We start from the raw sequence: 22,329 nt of genomic DNA, 5'->3' as shown, positions 1-22,329 counted from the left end.
TCCAACTGCCACCCTATCCAGCTTTAGTGCAACCGGATCACAGATAAATTGAGCCAGGATCACCAAGATATCCCGGCTTAATCCCTTATCCTAGTTTTGTGCAATAGGCCTCAGCTCATTTGATACCATAAACAGCCAGATTTACTGAATATTAAGGCATTTAAGTCATGTCTTAAATATAAAGTTATTTTCCAAATATTTTGTGTCGAATCAGGATCTCGATTTCACATGATAGTGGTTTAATGACTTAGAGTTTAACTAATAAACTAGAATTAAATTGTATGATTAAAAAAGTTGACGCAGTAGAATTTGCTGATGATGTCATCTCAGTATTAATAGTTTGGTCATACATCTAAAATGCTGCTGCAAACGTATTTTGCATTAAAAAACTACGCCTTTAGTGGTATATTTTATACTGATAGTAAAGAGAACGCCTACTGTTGTTTTAGCCGGTTTTAGCACGTCATTGAAGATAGTTTTGCTGTGCATTTACTGTGTTTAACCAGCAGATGGACTCAGTGCTTGGCATCTGTTTCAAATCATGTTTTATATTGCCGTAATAAACATATTACTCAATATTCTCATTGTTTGACTTGAAGTAGCTAATGTTATTTGAAGGCTACTAAGCTAAATCGATGTAAAACGATTTTGTCTAAATCTACCGCTTATAAAGCATCACTTTTCAAATCATTAAACGGACTGTTCATTGTTTATTTGATGAATGTTCATCCATCGCTACTATAAAGTATTTTAATTTAACAGGCAAATCTACTAAGATTGATAAAATGAATGTCCGTGTCTGTAACTGGGAGGAGTTTCAATGAACTTGGGCTACTGAAAGTGAAAGCTAATCTGACCGGTTTGTGGAAGACAAACATCTCAGCACACAAATAAATTACAAGTTCATTTGAAAGTTTTAATGAGAAAAGTTTAAAAAGTCTTTTTTTTTTATACAGGAGTCTAAAAAAGACAACTCCTCTCCAAATTCTTTGAACAGAGAAGGTGAGTAAAAATTGTGCTAAAATACAGGCTACACATTTATAAACAGGAAGTGGTTTATAACACAGAATACACATATGAAGAACTGGAACTCGCTTATTAATGTTGACAAAATTGTATGAAACGAGAATGAATATTATTAATTATGGGTAAATCAGACACCGTAAAGTAACATTAGGCCTATTTACAGAAAAAAGATGATGGAGAAATTACAGTTCTGAAGTACCAGGTCTTGTTTCACAACAAACAAACAGGAAGTTCCCTTTCAAATAGGATAATAGTGATTTAAAATGTCTCTTAAAAATTTACATTTTGTGTGATAGAACACATTATACTCTTCTACTGTATATTTGCTCACAATATAATGTTTTTTTTGTAAACATTTATTTGAAACATTTCAAGAACATTAACACTTTTCTTGTCATGATTAGAACATTATTAAAAGGTAACAATAGCATAATGAAAACATTCTCTCAACCTTGTTTTTTCTTTCTGTTCTTTATTGCCCTGTTGGTCTGAAATATGGTGGATAAACAGAAAAGTGACATGACGTGAAAGAGCACTATACAGTAACAACACCGATAAAAAGATAAAACCCAAAACTGCAAATGTAAATTATGTGGAACTTCAAACAACAATGTGATGATGTGAACAATGATGTGGTGCTCCTCCTGTAAAGGGAACAGATTGCCTTAAAGGAGTAATTCACTGCTGACAAGATTGACTTTTAATTAGACTAAGCAGCACAACAACATTGTGTATTAAAAAACTAAAAGTGTAACAAATATAAATAACCACAAATAAAACATCAGCAAAAACACTCTTAAAACCTCCATGACAACAATACTTTGACACTTAACGCTAACGTAAATTTTTTTCACATGTCTCAGAGTTGATGATGTCTAATGTATTTTGGTAATTAAATATAAGCTTACAGTACAAGGCATGAAAATGGATTTTAAAGATTATTTTTGACGTTTTTGTCATATTATGACGAGACAGTACATAAACGGAGGTGGATGGGAATTAGTTGATGGTGTGCTTGACTTTTTAAAATAATAATAATAATAATGAATAGACCAAAACAAGATGTAGTTAATCCATCCATCCATATGTCATACTTTTATATATGATTGTGGGTGTGCTGGATGATTAGTATAGGCATGGGTGAAGGTATAATGCGTGCAGGTCTTTTAATAGTGCTTCTGTTCATTTTATTGGAATTTTAGTTTCAATTTTACTTACGCTTCATGCTTAACCCCTTAACTGTCACCCCCCTTTTTGAACATAGATGTGAAAATGCACTATCCAAACTTAAATTGTTGTAATTAATGAACGCTTTGAAATACAGATCAGTTCAAATAATTTCAAAAATTGAAAGCATGAAAAAGTTAAAGAAGTTTATGTTTACTGTAAAGATGATGTCCTGTACTATAAAGTTTATATTTTATATCAAATCAATATTTTACATAATATTTTTTACTCTGAAATTGCTATAAAAATTAAAGCCATATGTCCAAATAAGTTATTTTCCAAATTTAAAGTTGATATAAAAAAAATTGAGGTTCCTGTGAGATTTTATTTAGGTGTTATACCAAAAACAGCCATCGGGTGAGACCCAAACGCCATTTAATTTTTAAAATGCATTTTCCGGTCACAAATGTATACATTTCTTTTGCAATATTACTTCTATAACAAAACAACCACCAAATATGGAATCTTGTTAAGTCTCAGTTCCCACCTAGACGTTCCCATTCAGTCAGTTTGGCATTAAAGGGTTAGTTCACCCAAAAATGAAAATTCTGTCATTAATTACTTACCCTCATGTCGTTGGACACCCGTAAGACCTCCGTTCATCTTCGGAACAGAAATGAAGATATTTTAGTGTAAATCTGATGGCTCTGAAAGGCCTCCATTGACACAATGGCACGGTTCACTCTCAAGACCCTTAAAAGGTACTAAAGACGTCGTTGCAAAGTCCATCTCACTACAGTGGTTCTAAAATAACTTTATGAATCAGCAAGAATAGTTTTTGTGCGCAAAAAAACCCTAAATAACGACTTACATAGTGATGACGATTTCAAAACAAGGCATCATGAAGCTTCGAAGCGTTATGAATCAGCGAGTCGACTCAGCAGTTTGAATCGCCAAATTTCAGCAGTTTGGCGGTTTGACACGCGATCCGAATCATCATTCGGCTCACTGATTCATAACGCTTTGAAGTGAACTCTTGAGAGTGAACCGTGCCATTGTGTCAATGGAGGCCTTTCAGAGCCATCAGATTTCAACTAAAATATCTTCATTTCTGTTCCGAAGATGAACGGAGGTCTGACGGGTGTCGAACGACATGAGGGTAAGTAATTAATGACAGAATTTTCATTTTTGGGTGAACTAACCCTTTAAGTCATGAGGTCCCTATGGAAAGCTCCACAGCCTCTGAACTGTGTTAAAAGAGTGTCTCAAAGTGTTGGAGATGTAGATGCTGGCAAGCTGTTGCGTGCCCCTTTGGTACAGTCGTAACCCACCCAGCGCCCCAAGTAAGCAAGGGATAGTCCTTCACACCAAATGGGATGGAAGGTACAGGACTTACTCTGGGGATGGTCATAGCTGCTGTTTCTATATCGTGACATTTCACGGGGACGAGTGCTTCAGATCTGAATTACCATTGTTTTGACCAGTGTTGTTAACGCTGGGGAAACATACCTAGTCCAATGGAGAAGGACACTACGGGTACCACACCCTGCCAAAAGGGAGGTAATGTGTGGTGGCTACACTTATGAACTGACCCATGGGGCAGTACTAAATATATAAGGAAGATGTCTGCAGTAGGTCCAGAACTGCCCAGGGCAAGACAAGGGTCTACTGACTGGGAAACTGTATTGTGGATAATACACATATTTGATTACTCAGGGGGAATAACAGCATATGGGGATCTAGCCCGGTACAAGGGCTGACCGACCGTGCATGCCTCCTCCAGGGGCAGTGCTTGCAAAGCACTGAAAATTCACCACCTGGTCCCTAAAGGGAGTGGTGGGAACTTGTGGTGGGAGTGAGGGCTGGGGTCTCAAGATGACGTGAGAAAGGAAGGGATGAGGCGTGGTCCGGGAGGTTTCCCAGTGACCTGCCATCAACAGCAACATGATGTGCTGCGATGGTGGCAACTGCAGCCTCTGCTCCAAGCCCTCTTGAAGGAAGGAAAGAACAGAGCCAATCGGGCACTTCCGGGAGTCTTCCCGCCGAAGCGAACAGACCCCACTTTAAACACATAAGCACCTAGAGGAGGCTCTAGCTTGAGGTGTTAAGCCACTTAAGTCCTCGGTCCGGACACGGGTGGCAAATGGTGCCCCGTCCCTGAGAAAGCAGGTCCTTCCTCAGGGAAATCCACCAGGGAGGGAGGGGTTGTCACAAGGAGCATCAGTTCTGAGAACCAGGTCTGGGTGGGCCAGTAAGACAAAACCATCAAGACATGCTCCTCTTTCTTCCTGATCTTGCACAGTGTCTGTACGAGTAGGCTCACTGGGGGAAACGCATATTTGTGAGGAGCACTAGGGCCCAACTCAGGAAGCACAACGTCCCGGCTCCGTGGGTCCCCTGAGGGACTGGATAGGGAGGCGGTGCGTCCTCGAAATGCAGACTGCCTGTGGTGAATGAAGGGGCGGCTGCGAGTGAGGAAGCAGAGCATTGCTCGCTGTCGTTGAGGAAAATGAAACAAAATGAAACACAAGATTCTCCCCCCAGCCCTCCAACCATCTTCTGGTTCAGATCAGCTCCCTTCATCTCTGGGCCACCTGACCCAGGGCCGCTTCGAAGTGCGCTTCGAGGGTTTAGTGGTCTGGATGGGCTGCGTCGCCTTCCTTCAGAAGGGTCGACCGGTGCAGCTGCAGGGGGATGCCCTTGGTGACAAGCAGGCTGAGGGGGAGCCCACAACGGCTTGGTGGCAGTGTCACTCTGGGGTAGGATGTGCTTTATCACTTCAGTCTACTTCTGGGCTGCCGAGACCTCATAGGCAAGTCCTCGACAGTGTTGTCGAAGAGGCCGGCCTGGGAGATGGGCCTCTTTGAGAGCTTTTGCCTGATGGACCTGCAGGATGGCCATGGCATGCAGGGCAGAGGCGGCCAGTCCAGTGGCAGAGTAAGCCGTAGTAGCCAGGGCTGTGGACTGTCCACATAACCCTTGGCGGCTCCGCCATTGAGGGTAGTGAGAGTGGAGGAGGCAGAAAAATGGTTCTGGGTAGGAAAAGGTGCCTTCCACAACTTCTAAACTTCCTCATGCACCTCTGGGAAGAAACTGGGGAGCCGCACACAGGAACCAATCATCCAACCGTGAGCACTCGGGACACAATGGAGGGTTCCACTCGAGCCCAATGCACCATTTAAAAGCCATTTGTGTGGTGTGGCTTTTGTGTTCATGGTTTAAGTGCTAGTCTAATTTCAACATGCAGTTTTATCGAAGACGTTTGCTAGACTTGGTCTTTAATTAACATTAACATTAATTTGTGTGCAGCCTACAGTACAATAACTGTCCTGGTTGAAGTGCAGAATTAATGCAATTGGTTGAATCAAATGAATTGCATGCTGAGAAACAAGCGTTCTAGAGCAAAAATGTTGCGCGCCTTCTTATCAAACCCGCCACCGCAATGATCAACCTCTTCTCCATTTTGCTTGGGAACTAATGTGGTCATAACCAAAGTTTCCAGGACAGCGTTCTCTGAGATTCTATCAAGCGGAGCACTTCTACATTCCCATTGGTTGCCGCCGAACCGCGGCATGTCTCATTACCATAAAGTTGAGCTGATTTCAACTCTCCTCGACGCCAAATCATCCGAGACGTGCCTCGCCGCTCTCGCCGGAGCTCACCACCGGCTCCCAATGAAAATTAATGACTTCCGGCCACTTTGACGCTCTCGCCGGCGGCGGTGTGAACGCAGTGTAACACAAATAACATTTTTTCCTCCTGTGATGTTTGTCTACAGTATGGATTCAGTGGGAGTGAATGTGATTGAAACAGCAGCTCTTGGGAGACCCTTCCAGCTCGGCATGCTGTATGACTGCAGAAAAGATGCATTAATAACAGGTGAATTTTAGTCAAATCAATCTAGGAATAAAAATGTCTGTAGTTTTCCTATAAATGCCTTTAAATTATATTCAAGACAAATAAATCATAAACAAAAGGTGAGCAAACATGACATTTTCACTTTCATTGTTTTAAACTTTATTAATAAACATCAGAATTTGTTTCAGATGTGAAATGTGAATCTAATATATTCGTATTTGTCCTTTTACAGGGGTAAGACTTTGGAATAAAGAGCAGCTGCAGCAGAATATTTCCTCTCATTCCCAAATCAATACAGATTTCAATGTCACAGCTTCAGACTCCATTCAGGACAAATCTAAATTACTGAATATTGATGGTGGACTCAAACTGAGTCTTTTGGGTGATCTCATCCAAGTTAGTGGATCAGCAAAATATCTCACAGACACCAAGACATCTTTCAAACAGCAGAGACTGACGCTACATTATCATTCAACCAGCAGGTTTGAGGAACTGATCACAAACCATTTGTCTCCTGAAAATATTGCTCCTGATGATGATAGTGACATAGCTACACATGTAGTGACCGGAGTGCTGTATGGAGCAGATGCTTGCTTTGTGTTTGATAGGGAAGTTTCATCTGACGAAGATAAAAAAACAGTAAAAGGAGAAGTAAAAGTGGCTCTTGAGAAACTACAAAGCATCGTTTCAGTGAGTGCAAATGCTGATCTAAGTGTGAATCACAATCAGAAAAATACTGTCAAAAACTTCACGTGTACATTTTACGGTGATTTCCAGCTGCCGTCTAATCCGACCTCTTTTGAAGATGCGTTGAAGGTTTTTGCTGAACTTCCAAAACTGCTGAAAGAAAACCAAGAGCTGGCGGTTCCACTGAGAGTTTGGCTTTATCCTCTGGACAAACTTCACTCAAGAACATCAAAACTTCAAAGAGATATCAGCATGGATCTAATCATAAAGATTGAATCAGTGATTGAGAGTTTAAATACAACTGAGATGAAATGTAGTGACTTAATGGAAGACTCTCCTGCTATTACGTTTGATGCATTTCATGATAAAATACTGGAAATTAAGAAAAACTGCTACATGTACAAGTTGAGACTCATGAAGAAACTGGGCACTTTGCTACCAAACATCCGTGGAGACATGATAAAGGAAACTGCACTGAATGAACTTCTACAAGAACACAATGCATCTCCATTCAGAGGAAGTGATCTTGCAGAATGGCTTAAAGAGAGAGAAAGAGAGTCTGATATTATTAAATCAGTCCTCAGACAGCTGAAAGAAGTTGAGGTAGAAGCCAACATAGATGCCATCATGATGGATCTGGAGGTCGGGAATCTGGTCAGCTACACGTTCACATCATTGGACTGGTCAGATGTGCTCCTTGCTAAACAGAATGCCTATCTCAGTCCTTCAACACAAGGAGAATCTGATGAGAAGAGCCCTGATTCAAAGCAAAAGTCTTGGCTCACTCCTAATGTCATAAAGTTCATGAGGAACAATTTGGAGATATTTAAGAACTTAACCAAATCAAAAGACTGCAAACCAGCCAAGTTCATTGTGTCCTCTAGAGAAATGGAAAACAATCCTGGTTCCTGCATTCTCCTGTATGAACATGGATACGGTGAAGCTGTTTGTTTCACTCCTCCATCCAAACCAGCCCGCCCAGTCACTGAAGAGGTCAAAGGTCAGACTGTGGTTCTGAAGGTTCCTCCATCATGTCCTGCTACAGTGGAGCTCAGATTACTGTATAAACCGAAGCAGGACACAGTCTGGACATCTGAACCTGTGCTGAAGGATCAACACACAGTTACTCTGACTGATCTGAGAGAAGAGATGGAGTATGAGATCAAATGTGCAGCGGTGGGTAAACTCAACTACACCAGAGACAGTGATGTGATCAGAGTCACCACAGAGGTATGAAGAAATATGTTCAGTAAATTATTGAATAGAGACATATGCTGCTGCATGAGAGTGAGTTTTGAGATATACTTCGTACACTTATGCCATTATTGCCAGTGTCATCATCTTATCAGGTGTTAAATAGAATCTAATGTGTCTTTCAGCAAAGTACATGGAACAAAGCAGTCAAGGGTGAGTCTTATACTTTTTCTGTTAACCATAAACCAACAGTAGTAGTCAAACACTAACACTGTCAAACTAAATGATGTAAAATATTATAGCTTATGTTTTCTATGAAAAAAATGGCGTTTTGTACTTTTTCTAACACATGCAAGAAATTATCCTTAAATGCATGAATGTTTCACCAATCATTATTATATATTATTATATAATGACCCAGAACTATATCTGACATGGATGGGCCTCTAACTGCCACAATAGTATAAATATTTTAGCATTTTAATATAAATTAGAAAATAATAAAATATAATATGTTTAGTTTCCTTTTAGAAATTGGAAGGGTTTAACTATCCTCGTCAGAGCTCATTTCCCAGTACATTCATATTCACAATCTCAACCATATTCTCAAAACTATACTTTTCAACACCTTCAAAATCAATATTTTGATCGCTGACAGCTTCTTCACCAGATCCACCATCAAAATATTTGATTGCCTTTAGTTCTTCAAATCTCTGAGCCAGTTTTACTGATGATTATTCTTATTGTTTTGTTTTCTGCCTGCGGTGACTATGAGTGAAACGTCACTTCATCATTGTGTATAAGACATTGCCACCTTGTGGAGAAAAGATGATTGCACTTATTCAGTCATCAAAGATTCAATTATTGTTGTGCAGAAAACAAATACTTACTATAGTACATACATTGGGTCACTATAGACCCTATACAATTTTTTACAAGAAATGTATTATCAAACAGACATTCGTTTACAAATTTATTTTTCTTGTTATATTGTTTAATACACTCACCTAAAGGATTATTAGGAACACCTGTTCAATTTCTCATTAATGCAATTATCTAATCAATCAATCACATGGCAGTTGCTTCAATGCATTTAGGGGTGTGGTCCTGGTCAAGACAATCTCCTGAACTCCACACTGAATGTCAGAATGGGAAAGAAAGGTGATTTAAGCAATTTTGAGCGTGGCATGGTTGTTGGTGCCAGACGGGCCGGTCTGAGTATTTCACAATCTGCTCAGTTACTGGGATTTTCACGCACAACCATTTCTAGGGTTCACAAAGAATGGTGTGAAAAGGGAAAAACATCCAGTATGCGGCAGTCCTGTGGGCGAAAATGCCTTGTTGATGCTAGAGGTCAGAGGAGAATGGGCCGACTGATTCAAGCTGATAGAAGAGCAACTTTGACTGAAATAACCACTCGTTACAACCGAGGTATGCAGCAAAGCATTTGTGAAGCCACAACACACACAACCTTGAGGTGGATGGGCTACAACAGCAGAAGACCCCACCGGGTACCACTCATCTCCACTACAAATAGGAAAAAGAGGCTACAATTTGCACAAGCTCACCAAAATTGGACAGTTGAAGACTGGAAAAATGTTGCCTGGTCTGGATTTCTGTTGAGACATTCAGATGGTAGAGTCAGAATTTGGCGTAAACAGAATGAGAACATGGATCCATCATGCCTTGTTACCACTGTGCAGGCTGGTGGTGGTGGTGTAATGGTGTGGGGGATGTTTTCTTGGCACACTTTAGGCCCCTTAGTGCCAATTGGGCATGGTTTAAATGCCACGGCCTACCTGAGCATTGTTTCTGACCATGTCCATCCCTTTATGAGCACCATGTCCCCATCCTCAGATGGCTACTTCCAGCAGGATAATGCACCGTCACAAAGCTCGAATCATTTCAAATTGGTTTCTTGAACATGACAATGAGTTCACTGGACTAAAATGGCCCCACAGTCGCCAGATCTCAACCCAATAGAGCATCTTTGGGATGTGGTGGAACGGGAGCTTTGTGCCCTGGATGTGCATCCCACAAATCTCCATCAACTGCAGATGCTCTCCTATCAATATGGGCCAACATTTCTAAAGAATGCTTTCAGCACCTTGTTGAATCAATGCCACGTAGAATTAAGGCAGTTCTGAAGGTCAAAGGGGGTCAAACACAGTATTAGTGTGTGTTCCTAATAATCCTTTAGGTGAGTGTATATTCAATTAATAAATGAATTGTTGAGGAATACTAAGAAAGTTGGTATCTACCTTTAAAAACTGAATGAGAGGGAGGTTAGTGAAGGACGTCCCGGGTCAATAAAGACCCGAAATATGCATTTAAGGGTTAAATGATCTGTTTTATGCTGCATTATCATTAATTCTTCTTCATAAACATGCCTTCATATGAAAAATTAATATCAATGTTTGCTGCTGTGGGTTTGCTCTCAGGTTCTGAATACTGGGATAAAGCATTTGACCCATGGGAAATACTCTTTCAATTACTTGTGGTTTAGATTGTGCAAACAAAATGCTCAAATTCCTTTTTTGTTTGTTTCTGATGAACGTCTGATCAACAGCTTGTCAGAAAGTTTTGAGGGGTGTTATATACATGGGGTGAATTGTGTTAAGAAAATAAATTATTTATATCTTAAAGCAAACTAAGATTTGATGGACATCTTCGGCTGTTGTGCCCCATCTCGTACTGTTTTTGCAGCACAGCAGATCATTACATTTGATTTCAATTAGACTAAAGCAATTATTCCACTTTTGAAATGTGATGTAAATGTGTTAGTCTGACTGAAATCCTGTAATAACATACTTTGTTGCTGGTCTTTAAGGAAATGTACATCTCACTGGAAAACCGAAGCTGAACCTGGTGCTGTGTGGAAGTAACGGATCACTTAAGGTCTCTGTGTCAAAACGTTTACGAGGGAAAAGGATAAAACTGTCATGTCAGCTAGCAAGCAGTGAAGAGTGTGTGAAGAGAGAGAGGATTCATGGTCGTCTGATCAGTCTGGTGGAGCTTCCAGCTCTCAGTCGGCTCTCAGAGGAGGAAGTGATGCGTCAGACACTCCGCTGTGTGTCTCTCTGTGATCCTGGAGTTCATGCTTTCCTCCTCATTGTTCCAGTTGGGGCTCTGAATGATGAAGATAAAGCAGAAATAGAGAAAATCCAGAAGATATTTTATCCCAAAGAGCACTTAATGCTGCTCTTCACCACAGAGCTCACTGCTGACGGATTTGCTTCAGAGTTTGTCAAATCCAGCCCAGAATCTCAGAGGTTAATCAGTCGTTGTGGAGGTCAGTACAGAGTGATGGGGTTAACGGAACCTGAAGACTCAAGACAGATCCCAGATCTACTGGATTATATAGAGAACATGAAGACTGAACCATATTCACTTCAGATGTATGTGAAAGCTCAAGAGAACAGAGCAACACAAGAGCTTGAGGAACAACATAAGACACAACTGAGTGAAATGGAGAATAAAATCAAAGAGTTGGAGCAGAAGATTCAGTCAGATGGTGAGTCATATAAATAAATGTTTCATTCATAATTAATTAAACACATTATTTATGTGATTTACAATATATAACAATATGACATTAATATTTGTGTGTGTGTATATATATATATAAAACACTGTTTGACCCGGGTCCTGTGTTCATTCATTTTTCGATTTAATATGGAAAGTTGAAAAATGAGAAAACGGCTCATTTATTTATTTATTTTCTAAATAAAAACCGAGAATTCGGCTTGATTTTATATTTTTAGGTTCAGGGATAGAAAATGAATTAATGACTTGAGTGGCTTATAATCAATTATTCTAATCTTGTTTAAATATATTTTTCATCTTTTATGAAAAATTCTTAAATTTAATCAACAAATTAAATTAGAATAATAAGACAATAGGCTGTTACCAATCAAATTAAATCAGTATCAACTAGAAGCTGCATCTGAATTCTGAAGTGGCATTTAGATTTGCAAACTGTTTTAATGCTGCTCAGAGGATTTACACAGTAATTACAATTACACAGTGTTATGAGATTAAAGATTTAAATATAATATTTTGAATAGCCTTTAGAAATACGAAATTAATGACAAAATTAAACGAAACTTAGATTATGAGAGTAAAACCCCCAGTAGGTGGCAGCATGTAACTGTCTTAAAGCTACACTGTGTAACTTTTTTAGTTTATTCTTAGCTAAAAACACTTAGTTCTTTCAAAAATATATGTGCTCATTAATGTATATTTACTTCTTTCAAGTAATAAAGTGTTCTCGTAAGTTTATAATATGCCATTGAAAATACATTAGGTAATGGGATCTAACGGTGGTCGCCATGTTGCCCCTCCATCTTGAAAGTACATTAGCCAAAGAGGGACATACCCGTAAATTCAAGCTTCGCCTTTCGCGTTTTAATACTCGATGGCACTGTACAAAATTCCCTGCCTCGCGCATGTGCGCGTCAACTTGTTCAGACTTGTCTGGTGCATGCACAGAGAGTTTTCATCTCAGCAGCTCCAGTAACAGAGTTATACGGAGTTTTCCTGGCTTGTTTATTCCTCAAAAGTCTGTTTTTCCTTGTGTGGTGTTTCTGTGCGTTAATAACTCCGTAAGTAATAATAGTTATTGTCATTGTGGATGTGTTTCAGAGTGTGTCATCGCGTAATTCAGTTGATTTCACCTCAGAAGTATTTTTGTGTCAACATACAATAGCGTAATGCTCACCTATTTGAATAATCATTCAGTTATTTTGTTATCAACAATGTTTATTCGTTTTTAAATATTTGCTTGTAATGTATGTTGATGGAAATATGTATCAGGTCTGATCGGCATATTAACATTGTTAAACAGAGCGCACTGACTGTCTGCAGTGCTAATGTTAAAGCGCCGCACACACTTTTGTAACCGGACACCGCTTGTTAGCAGCAGCAGCGGCAGCTCCGCTCCTTTTAATGCAGCTGCATTTAGCGCCTATATATGGTACAATAAGCTCTGGTTTACGGTTACATTATACAAATGTAACTTATAAGTATAGTTATACAGTTCTTAACTGTGTATGTATATTTACCATCCTTATTTGTTCTCTCACAGAAACCACATTTATGTACATATCCACGCAAACCTGTTTATGCCTTGCAATTGGATGACTGAATAAACATTACTAGCATCAAAGTTCACTCTGGATTAGCTGCAGTTCTTTCTAGCCGAATAATTAGGCTAGTTGAGTTCCAACCATCCCACTGCGCACAGAATATCCCACAGGCACCGTGTCGAATGTGGACAAGGTCGAACTGGAAGCCATGTTAATCTTGGACTAAATCGGCCACCGTAGGAGTTGAAACAAAATCGGAATTGAGAGGAACAGAAACTAAAATTCACTGGATGGTCATATACAAGTTCACCACTAGATGGGGGGAAATATCACACAGTGTAGCTTTAATAATAGTCAGTCAGTGAGTCATTCATTCATTCTACCGATTCGTTCAAAATGCTGATTCAGGAATGAAGCAAGTGGCTGTCTATGGGACATTAAATCATTCACTCAACCGATTCATTCAAAGAATCAGATTCATTCATGAACAGCACTGTCCAGAGAGTTAGCCGTGCAACAGTTCTGTGGCTTTATTTTGCAATAGCATTCATTAATTTGATTTCAGCTTCATCCCTTGTCCAAAACTCAGTGTGCTGTCTAAAATTATGACTGCTGCTTTTACAATTGATACTGGTCTGAGCTTCGCCACAATGTGACTGCATCTGCTGCTGTGCAGTGGGTCATGCAGATTTGAAGTAGGCTGATGGGTAATGTGGCTGCAGATGCGAGATAACCTACATTAATATTTCTGAAATAATCAGCTAATATTTCTGGAGCACGTAGGTTGTCGAATCCATGCCTATAGAGAAGAAAACCCTTTCTAGTCCCTGCCCAGCATACGTTTTTTTATGAGAGAGAGTTTATTTGTCATAAACACTTTAAGAAGCCATCCATCAGCGGAGGAATGTTATTCTGCACAGAACTGTGGAAGAACTGAACGCGGCATGGGTTGATCTTTGTTTGACCAATCAGAGGAAAGGGGCGTTTCATGCCTGCCCACATGTGGGAATCGAATATTCAAGCCATTAATCCATTTTCTATCCCTGAACCTAAAAATATTAAATCAAGCCCTTTTCTCTTTTTTTTAACTTTCAATATTAAATTGAAATGCAAACGCTACACTCTAAAAAATGCTGGGTAAAAAATAACCCAAGTTGGGTTGAAAATGGACTAACCCAGCAATTGGGTTGTTTTAAGCAAACATTTAACCCAACCGCTGGGTTAAAACAACCCAATTGCTGGGTTAGTCCATTTTCAACCCAACTTGGGCTATTTTTAAACCAGCATTTTTTAGAGTGCATTAAAAATGAAATCCAGAAAACTAAAAACAGATAATAAAAAAGAGATATTATAAATGAAACGTATTTCATAAGGCCCTAAAAATGTAATTTTTGTTGTAACATGTTAACATTTAATAAATTCTTGTTAATAAAAAGTTTCATTTAAATTAATTAGACATGTGTTTTGATTACTAAAATGTGTTAAACCATTGAAAATGAAATCCAGAAAACTAAAAACAAATAATATAAGAGATATTATTAATAAAACGTATATCATAAGGCCCTAAAAATGTAATTTTTGTTCAACTTTTAATAAATTCTTGTTAATAAAAAGTTTCATTTAAATTAACTAGACATGCTTTTTAAATAACTATTTAAATGGAGTCCAAAAATAAAAATGTTATTGCAATTTGGGAAAAAATAGGATTTCATAGAGCCCAAATTCACTGCATTATGGCAGCATAACACACACTGGCAGCCCTGCTGTTGTTTTGCATTTTGTTTAAGGGTTTAATAGTAAATGCTTGGTAAAAAATAACCCGAGTTGGGTTGAAAATGGACTAACCTAGCAATTGGGTTGTTTTAACCCATCGGTTGGGTTAAATGTTTGCTTAAAACAACCCAATTGCTGGGTTAGTCCATTTTCAACCCAACTTGGGTTATTTTTAACCCAGCATTTTTTAGAGTGTATGATTGGATCATTATTCCAGTGATTATTATGTTTCTAGTAATGTTATATGTTTGGCAAGAGATCTTCTAACTCTAATTGATGGAGTGTGTAGCTTTTCATTTCTTAACCCTCTGGTGCTCTTCGGTCATTTCTGACCGGAAAATTTTCTGTTTTGAAATGTTAAAAATCACAGCTTCATCAGAATGATATGAAACTTGGTGACTTTTCATGCATTAGGGATGTAAACACACAAAAAAATTGGGGTCATGATTCGAGCATGCTAATTGGTCGTAAAAAAAAAAAAGTAGCGTTCATTGTCTTCGGTCATAAATGAGCGACTATAGGAAATGAATGGGAAATTGGCAAAAACACAAAAATTCACAGAATATTTGTGTGTACAATCTACAAATCAGCCACAATGCTGAAAAAAAGTACACAGCAGTAAAGGAGTGACACTCTAAAACATCAAGAGTGTGATATTGACACATCCACTCACACACACACTTATACACACACACTTATACACACACACACACACACACACACACACACACACACACACACACACACACACACACACACACACACACACACACACACACACACACACACACACACACACACACACACACACACACACACACACACACACACACACACACACACACCTATGAAAAACTGAACCACATTTGGAATTTCTAAAAATCACAGCTTCATCAGAATGATATGAATGACTTGGTGACTTTTCTATCATTAGGTATATAAACACAAATTAAATTGAGGGCATGATTCGAGCATGCTAAGTGGTCGTAAAAAAATACTCCCATTTGTGCTCTTCGGTCAAAAATGACCACCATAGGAAATGAATGGGAAATCTGCAAAAACACAAATTCACAGAAAAAAAATCTATATTTCTAACTAAAAAAAATCTAAACCTTTACAATAAATAGTCTTTGAGATTTTTTAAATATATATTCAAATCCATCAAAAAAATTATTAAATGTGTTCAAAACAGAACTAGGAAATTCTCAAGCCTCTCCACAGAGACCTCTAGTGGTTACACACATGGTTGCATGATTTCTTAAATAATTCCAAAAGAGGGGCTAATCTGCCTTCAAAATAATTATTTTGAAGGCCTAGTCTCTATTTTAACCTGAAATACTGCAATAATAATAAATAAAAAAATGGCAAATGGCAAAAATAGACCATAATTATTGCATAAATATTAAAAAATACCATCAAATCATCTCAAAATGCAAAATTAAAAAGAAAAAATATTTTTGAAGAAAAATAAATTGCATTGGTTTTACTGGGGTGGAGGAAGTTTAATTTTTAGGTTTATTCATCAGCTCAGACTGTGAGAGAATGGTTGGGAGAAGCATAAAGAATCATTTTCACACATGATTTGGCACGTCTGAGTCCAGAACTTAAATTGGGACCTAACCCTGGGATGTGCTGGAGGAGACTTTACAGAGTGATGGACCAAAAATTGATGAAACCCTTGATGGAAATAAATTTTGTGATGTTGCGTAATGTTGTCGAAACAATTCCACAATTAATACACAATGTAATCAAAGCTAAAGGCGGTCCAGCACAACTTTATTTGGGACAGGCAGTTTATAGTTGACTCCAGAACTTCCCAAAGACTTTGAATGGGGTTAAGGTCAGGACTCTGTGGTGGAGGTCTTGATCATTTGAGCCTCATGAAATCTACACACTGCATCCGTTAGGGTTAAAAGAATTGTTGCCAAAAACACAACATGCCAGAAACATATTTAATCAGAATAGTTACATTAATTAAATCAAAATAAAAGGATAATCTCTAGCACAGTGACACTGGATGCTGGTCATTTAGATTGTATAAGAGTAATAAATGTATCCTATTTCGCTCACACTTTCTATCATGTGGTCCTCAGCGGTTCCATTTCCTTTATGGCTTTCCAGATGCAGTTTATCATTGTGCAAATAAACAACAAATAAAAACAACACAAAGCACAAGCTGTATCAGGTTATGTTTAGCTTAACTGTAGGAGAAAATAGTGAAATTACAATTATAGAAGTGTCATGAGCATTGACATTAACACAGGAACAATAACCAAACACCATTAATAGCCACTTATTATCTGCACCAAGGCTTCTCAGTGGAGTGGTTTGATTGGCTGATGGGCTGTCAGTTATTTATCTGTTATAAGGTCAATTAAAGTTAGTAAGTACTAGAAACAGTAAAAAAAAAAAGTCTTCTTTTATTGTGTGACCTCTTTATGATTTTCAGATGCTGAATCAGACGATCAGGAGAATCTGAGGATTGTGCTGATCGGCAGGACAGGAAGTGGAAAGAGTGCAACAGGAAACACTATTCTGGGAAGAAGGGAATTTCAGAGCAAATTAAGGCCAGATTCAGTGACGACTGTGTGTCAGAAGGCAGTTGGTGAAGTTGATGGTCGATCAGTAGCTGTTGTTGATACTCCAGGACTCTTTGACACAACACTGTCAAATGATCAAGTGGTGGAAGAAATAATGAAATGTATTTCAATGTCATCTCCTGGACCTCATGTGTTCATCATTGTGTTGAGTTTGGGAAGATTCACCAAGGAAGAAACAGAGACTGTAGATCTGATAAAGAAGATCTTTGGTCATAAATCTGCTCAGTTCAGCATCGTCCTGTTCACTGGAGGAGACGATCTCGAGGATCAATCTATAGATGATTATGTGAAGAGAAGTACCAATCAAGAACTGAAGAAACTGATCAGAGATTGTGGAAACAGATTCCTGGTTTTCAATAACAGAGAAAAACAAGACAGAACTCAAGTGATTCAACTGTTAAACATGATAAAAGAAGTGAAGAATAGTAATGAGGGGCGATACTTCACTAACAGCATGTTTGAGGAGGCAGAGATGTCCATTAAAAAGAGAATGGAGGAAATAATAAAGGAGAGAGAGAGAGAAATTCAGGCTCAGAGAGAAGAATTACAAGCCAAATATGAGATGGAAATGAAAGACATGATGAAGAGACTCGAGGAAGAGAAACAAAGAGCAGATGAGGAGAGAATTAAAATGGAGAATCAATTCAGAGAAAAAGAAGAAAAACTCATAAAAGAGTTTAAAGAGAAAGAGAAAACAGAACAGAAGAAGTGAGAGACTGAAAACCAGAAACAATCAGAAGAGGAAGAACAGCAAAGAGCTGAATATCATCAGAAAATAGAAGAGATGAAGAGAGAGATTGAAAATCAGAGATCACAGTATGAAAAACAGCGAAAAGAAAGAGAAGAAGATAGAAAGAGAGAAGAGAAATACAGACAAGATCAAATTATAGCAGGATTACAGATGAAACAGCTGACAGCGAGAGAATGAGAGGATGAAAAGAAATGACAAATGAGAGAAAGCGAGGAAGAAGAAAGACAGAGAAACATGAGGAACAACTGAGAGAAAAACAAGAAGAACTGGAGAAAATGAGAAAGAGAAAGAAAAAAAAAGAAAAAAAAGACAGTAACAAAAGAGAGAGGGAGGAAAAAGAGATAGATTTTGACGAAAAGAGACATTAAATTAAAATATATCATGAAAGAGTGGAGCAAGAGAGAAAAGAGGAGTGGGAGAGAAGGAAGGAAGAAGATAATTGAAGATCTGGAAAATGAACGAGACAAAGATCAAGAGAAGATGAGAAAAGAAAGAGGAAAGGAATATGAAGGAAAGATTCGCTCAAACTGATGCTGGAAGAACCGCAGAAAGAACTTGAACTGGAAAAACTCACTTTTTTGTGTCATATATTTGAGTAATTATTATAAATTAGGTTTTATTCGAGAGCTCACCAACTCAAAATTCATCCTGTGGAAACTGTTTTGAATTGGATGTTGCGTTACCATGGAAACATTTTCTAATTATGACAAAACACATCTGAAAGGTCTGAGTCTCAAGGTTCATATTTGGTGAATGAGATGTGATAGAAGTGATATTTAGACTGAAATGTATTCATTTGTTACAGGAGAATGTATTAAAAACATTCACTGGAATGTGGATGACACCTGGTGGATATCTTTTGTACAGCACCTAAACACAATCTCAGGAGATCTTCAACTTTTGTCATATTTGTTATATTTGGAACACAACTTGGTTAGACATGTGGCTTTGATTTTATAGTAATTTTAGTCAAAATTTTGTAAAAATTATTTTGTAAAAGAAAATAAAATAAAAAATACTTCCATAACTTTTTCATACTTTCATGTTTTGCTTCCACTTCAGCAATAATCTGCCGAGTGTCTTCTATATAACAATATAAGGTCTGGGGGGGGGGGGGGGGTATAATTCTCATCCTCTGATTCAAATCACAGTGTCTGCATAGGTTTTTTGTCATCCTTTCTCTAAATCTCAATATTTTGAATAAATCTGTCCTTCTTTTAATTGTTTTATTGATAATATTTAATATTTTATTTGCCAATTTGATGGTTCTGTTTAGGGCAAAATAACAAAGGGGTTTGGTTTGAAGATCAAATTAATTTAGTAATTTTTCCTCATTATACTTTAGATTTTGATCAAATTCTTTATGTTCTGGTTAGGGTTGGGGTTGGGTAAATGGGTAAGGGTTGTGGTTAGAGTCAGACGTCATTTACTCACCCTCTTGTTTCTTTCTTTTGGTGAACACAAAAGAAGATATTTTGAAGAATGTTGGTAAAAAAAAACACCACCAGGCATAACATTATGACCACCTTCCTAATATTGTGTTGGTCCCCCTTTTGCTGACCCGTCGAGGCATGGACTCCACTAGACCCCTGAAGGTGTGCTGTGGTTTCTGGCACCAAGATGTTAGCAGCAGATCCTTTAATCCTGTAAGTTGTGAGGTGGGGCCTCCATGGATCGGACTTTTTTGTTCAGCACATCCCACAGATGCTCGATTGGATTGAGATCTGGGGAATTTGGAGGCCAAGTCAACACCTCAAACTCGTTGTTGTGCCGCCCCATACTCCACAAACTGAGATGCTCTGTGTATTCTGAGCCTTTTCTATCAGAACCAAATTTAAGAACCTGCTTCTTGAGCAGTTTGAGCTCCAGTAGCTCGTCTGTTTGATCGACCACACGGGCATCAATGAGCCTTGGCCGCCCATGACCCTGTGGCCGGTTCTCCACTGGTCCTTCATGACCCTGTGGCCGGTTCTCCACTGGTCCTCCATGACCCTGTGGCCGGTTCTCCACTGGTCCTCCATGACCCTGTGACCAGTTCTCCACTGGTCCTTCATGACCCTGTGGCCGGTTCTCCACTGGTCCTTCATGACCCTGTGGCCGGTTCTCCACTGGTCCTCCATGACCCTGTGGCCGGTTCTCCACTGGTCCTCCATGACCCTGTGACCAGTTCTCCACTGGTCCTTCATGACCCTGTGGCCGGTTCTCCACTGGTCCTCCATGACCCTGTGGCCGGTTCTCCACTGGTCCTCCATGACCCTGTGACCAGTTCTCCACTGGTCCTTCATGACCCTGTGGCCGGTTCTCCACTGGTCCTCCATGACCCTGTGACCAGTTCTCCACTGGTCCTCCATGACCCTGTGGCCGGTTCTCCACTGGTCCTTCATGACCCTGTGGCCGGTTCTCCACTGGTCCTCCATGACCCTGTGGCCGGTTCTCCACTGGTCCTTCATGACCCTGTGGCCGGTTCTCCACTGGTCCTCCATGACCCTGTGACCAGTTCTCCACTGGTCCTTCATGACCCTGTGGCCGGTTCTCCACTGGTCCTCCATGACCCTGTGACCAGTTCTCCACTGGTCCTCCATGACCCTGTGGCCGGTTCTCCACTGGTCCTTCATGACCCTGTGGCCGGTTCTCCACTGGTCCTCCATGACCCTGTGGCCGGTTCTCCACTGGTCCTTCATGACCCTGTGGCCGGTTCTCCACTGGTCCTTCATGACCCTGTGGCCGGTTCTCCACTGGTTCTTCATGACCCTGTGGCCGGTTCTCCACTGGTCCTCCATGACTGTAAAAACTGCTGTTCACCCTCTATATTTCTGGTTCGGAGTAATTGAACGGCTACAGGATGTCCGGTCAGAACATTATGTCTCACACCAGTCTGTACTTCAAGATTATTTATTAGGGTTTGTCATGGGAGTGCGTGTGGTTCTGTAAACAAGCAATATACAAATATGAATAAACATAAATGCACAATCACAGATCTATAAACAATACTTAACTATAAAAAAGCACTTCACTATTAGTTTTAAGCATCATATTAAATTGCACATTAAATAAATAGCTATAAACCCAAATATATGCATTACAGACTCAATAAAATGTTTATGCTATCGCACCGCCAGCCTATTGCACGTAGTGTTTACAGCGCATGCGTCTAACTTGTATGAATAACATGCTCGTACATGTTCCCTGAGACACTTTAAAGTCTATACAATATAAGTGCAGCATCAAATACTTTACTGATAAGAACACAGTGAGATTATATGGCCTTAATACAAGGTATTTATGCAACAACATAATGTGCAAACCGAATTATTACTGTAAACATTCACGCGGAATGCCGCGGTAGCGCTCTTTCCTGTCTCTTAGCAATAATCACTAATGACGCGAAATACTTACAATCAGTTGCACGCACACACAATCCACAAGAACTGTAAATGGCACTTCTGACTAATTTAAATGTTAATAACTATATACAATCGCATCTCTGCAGCCTCACTCACTGATAGCTTGTTTACAACTCCGCGGAAAGTTTTTTTTTTTTGAACAGTCCAAGTCACGAACAGAGGTGGGGGAGTTTGGAAGAGTCCATTTGTGAAGGGTGGACTTTTTTACAATGACCCTGTGGCCGGTTCTCCACTGGTCCTTCATGACCCTGTGGCCGGTTCTCCACTGGTCCTCCATGACCCTGTGGCCGGTTCTCCACTGGTCCTTCATGACCCTGTGGCCGGTTCTCCACTGGTCCTTCATGACCCTGTGGCCGGTTCTCCACTGGTCCTTCATGACCCTGTGGCCGGTTCTCCACTGGTCCTCCATGACCCTGTGGCCGGTTCTCCACTGGTCCTTCATGACCCTGTGGCCAGTTCTCCACTGGTCCTTCATGACCCTGTGGCCGGTTCTCCACTGGTCCTTCATGACCCTGTGGCCGGTTCTCCACTGGTCCTTCATGACCCTGTGGCCAGTTCTCCACTGGTCCTTCATGACCCTGTGGCCGGTTCTCCACTGGTCCTCCATGACCCTGTGACCGGTTCTCCACTGGTCCTCCATGACCCTGTGGCCGGTTCTCCACTGGTCCTCCATGACCCTGTGGCCGGTTCTCCACTGGTCCTCCATGACCCTGTGGCCGGTTCTCCACTGGTCCTCCATGACCCTGTGACCGGTTCTCCACTGGTCCTTCATGACCCTGTGG

The 22,329-nt window shown here is 39.8% G+C and overlaps 2 protein-coding genes across 3 annotated transcripts; one reads left to right on the top strand and one right to left on the bottom strand.

Moving 5' to 3' along the window:
• The first annotated feature begins 819 nt into the window (after nt 1–819).
• Nucleotides 820–19,138, top strand: LOC307129028 (uncharacterized protein). 2 transcript variants are annotated; one of them, XM_079821145.1, is made up of 6 exons: nt 820–1,002; nt 5,972–6,072; nt 6,284–7,914; nt 8,118–8,145; nt 10,763–11,446; nt 17,242–19,138. In XM_079821145.1, the coding sequence occupies exons 2-6, from the start codon at nt 5,973–5,975 to the stop codon at nt 18,102–18,104; spliced, it is 3,306 nt and encodes a 1,101-aa protein (XP_079677271.1). In that variant the 5' UTR covers nt 820–1,002; nt 5,972; the 3' UTR covers nt 18,105–19,138. The 2 variants fall into 2 exon arrangements, with proteins under 2 accessions (XP_079677271.1, XP_079677270.1); XM_079821144.1 differs by having other exon boundaries at nt 6,284–7,968.
• LOC307129045 (uncharacterized protein) lies at nt 16,732–21,664 on the bottom strand. Its single transcript, XM_079821160.1, has 3 exons — nt 21,540–21,664; nt 19,578–21,068; nt 16,732–17,738 (listed from the first exon to the last, which is right to left on the bottom strand). Exon 2 carries the CDS (start codon nt 20,921–20,923, stop codon nt 19,889–19,891), a length of 1,035 nt encoding a protein of 344 aa, XP_079677286.1. The 5' UTR covers nt 20,924–21,068; nt 21,540–21,664; the 3' UTR covers nt 16,732–17,738; nt 19,578–19,888.
• Between the last annotated feature and the right edge of the window lie 665 nt (nt 21,665–22,329).

This window comes from Gobio gobio (assembly GCF_949357685.1).
Source record: "Gobio gobio genome assembly, chromosome: 1".
In the NCBI taxonomy this organism is placed as follows: domain Eukaryota; kingdom Metazoa; phylum Chordata; class Actinopteri; order Cypriniformes; family Gobionidae; genus Gobio; species Gobio gobio.
This window is presented reverse-complemented; position numbering and strand designations above follow the sequence as displayed.

What these genes read in the sequence shown, in the direction of transcription:
- LOC307129028 (XM_079821144.1), top strand. Translation starts at nt 5,973, where the DNA reads ATGGATTCAGTGGGAGTGAATGTGATTGAAACAGCAGCTCTTGGGAGA. An exon ending in AAAAGATGCATTAATAACAG is followed by an intron (nt 6,073 to 6,283) that starts GTGAATTTTAGT and finishes GTCCTTTTACAG; the next exon opens with GGGTAAGACTTTGGAATAAA. An exon ending in ATGGAACAAAGCAGTCAAGG is followed by an intron (nt 8,146 to 10,762) that starts GTGAGTCTTATA and finishes CTGGTCTTTAAG; the next exon opens with GAAATGTACATCTCACTGGA.
- LOC307129045 (XM_079821160.1), bottom strand. Translation starts at nt 20,923, where the DNA reads ATGGAGGACCAGTGGAGAACCGGCCACAGGGTCATGAAGAACCAGTGG.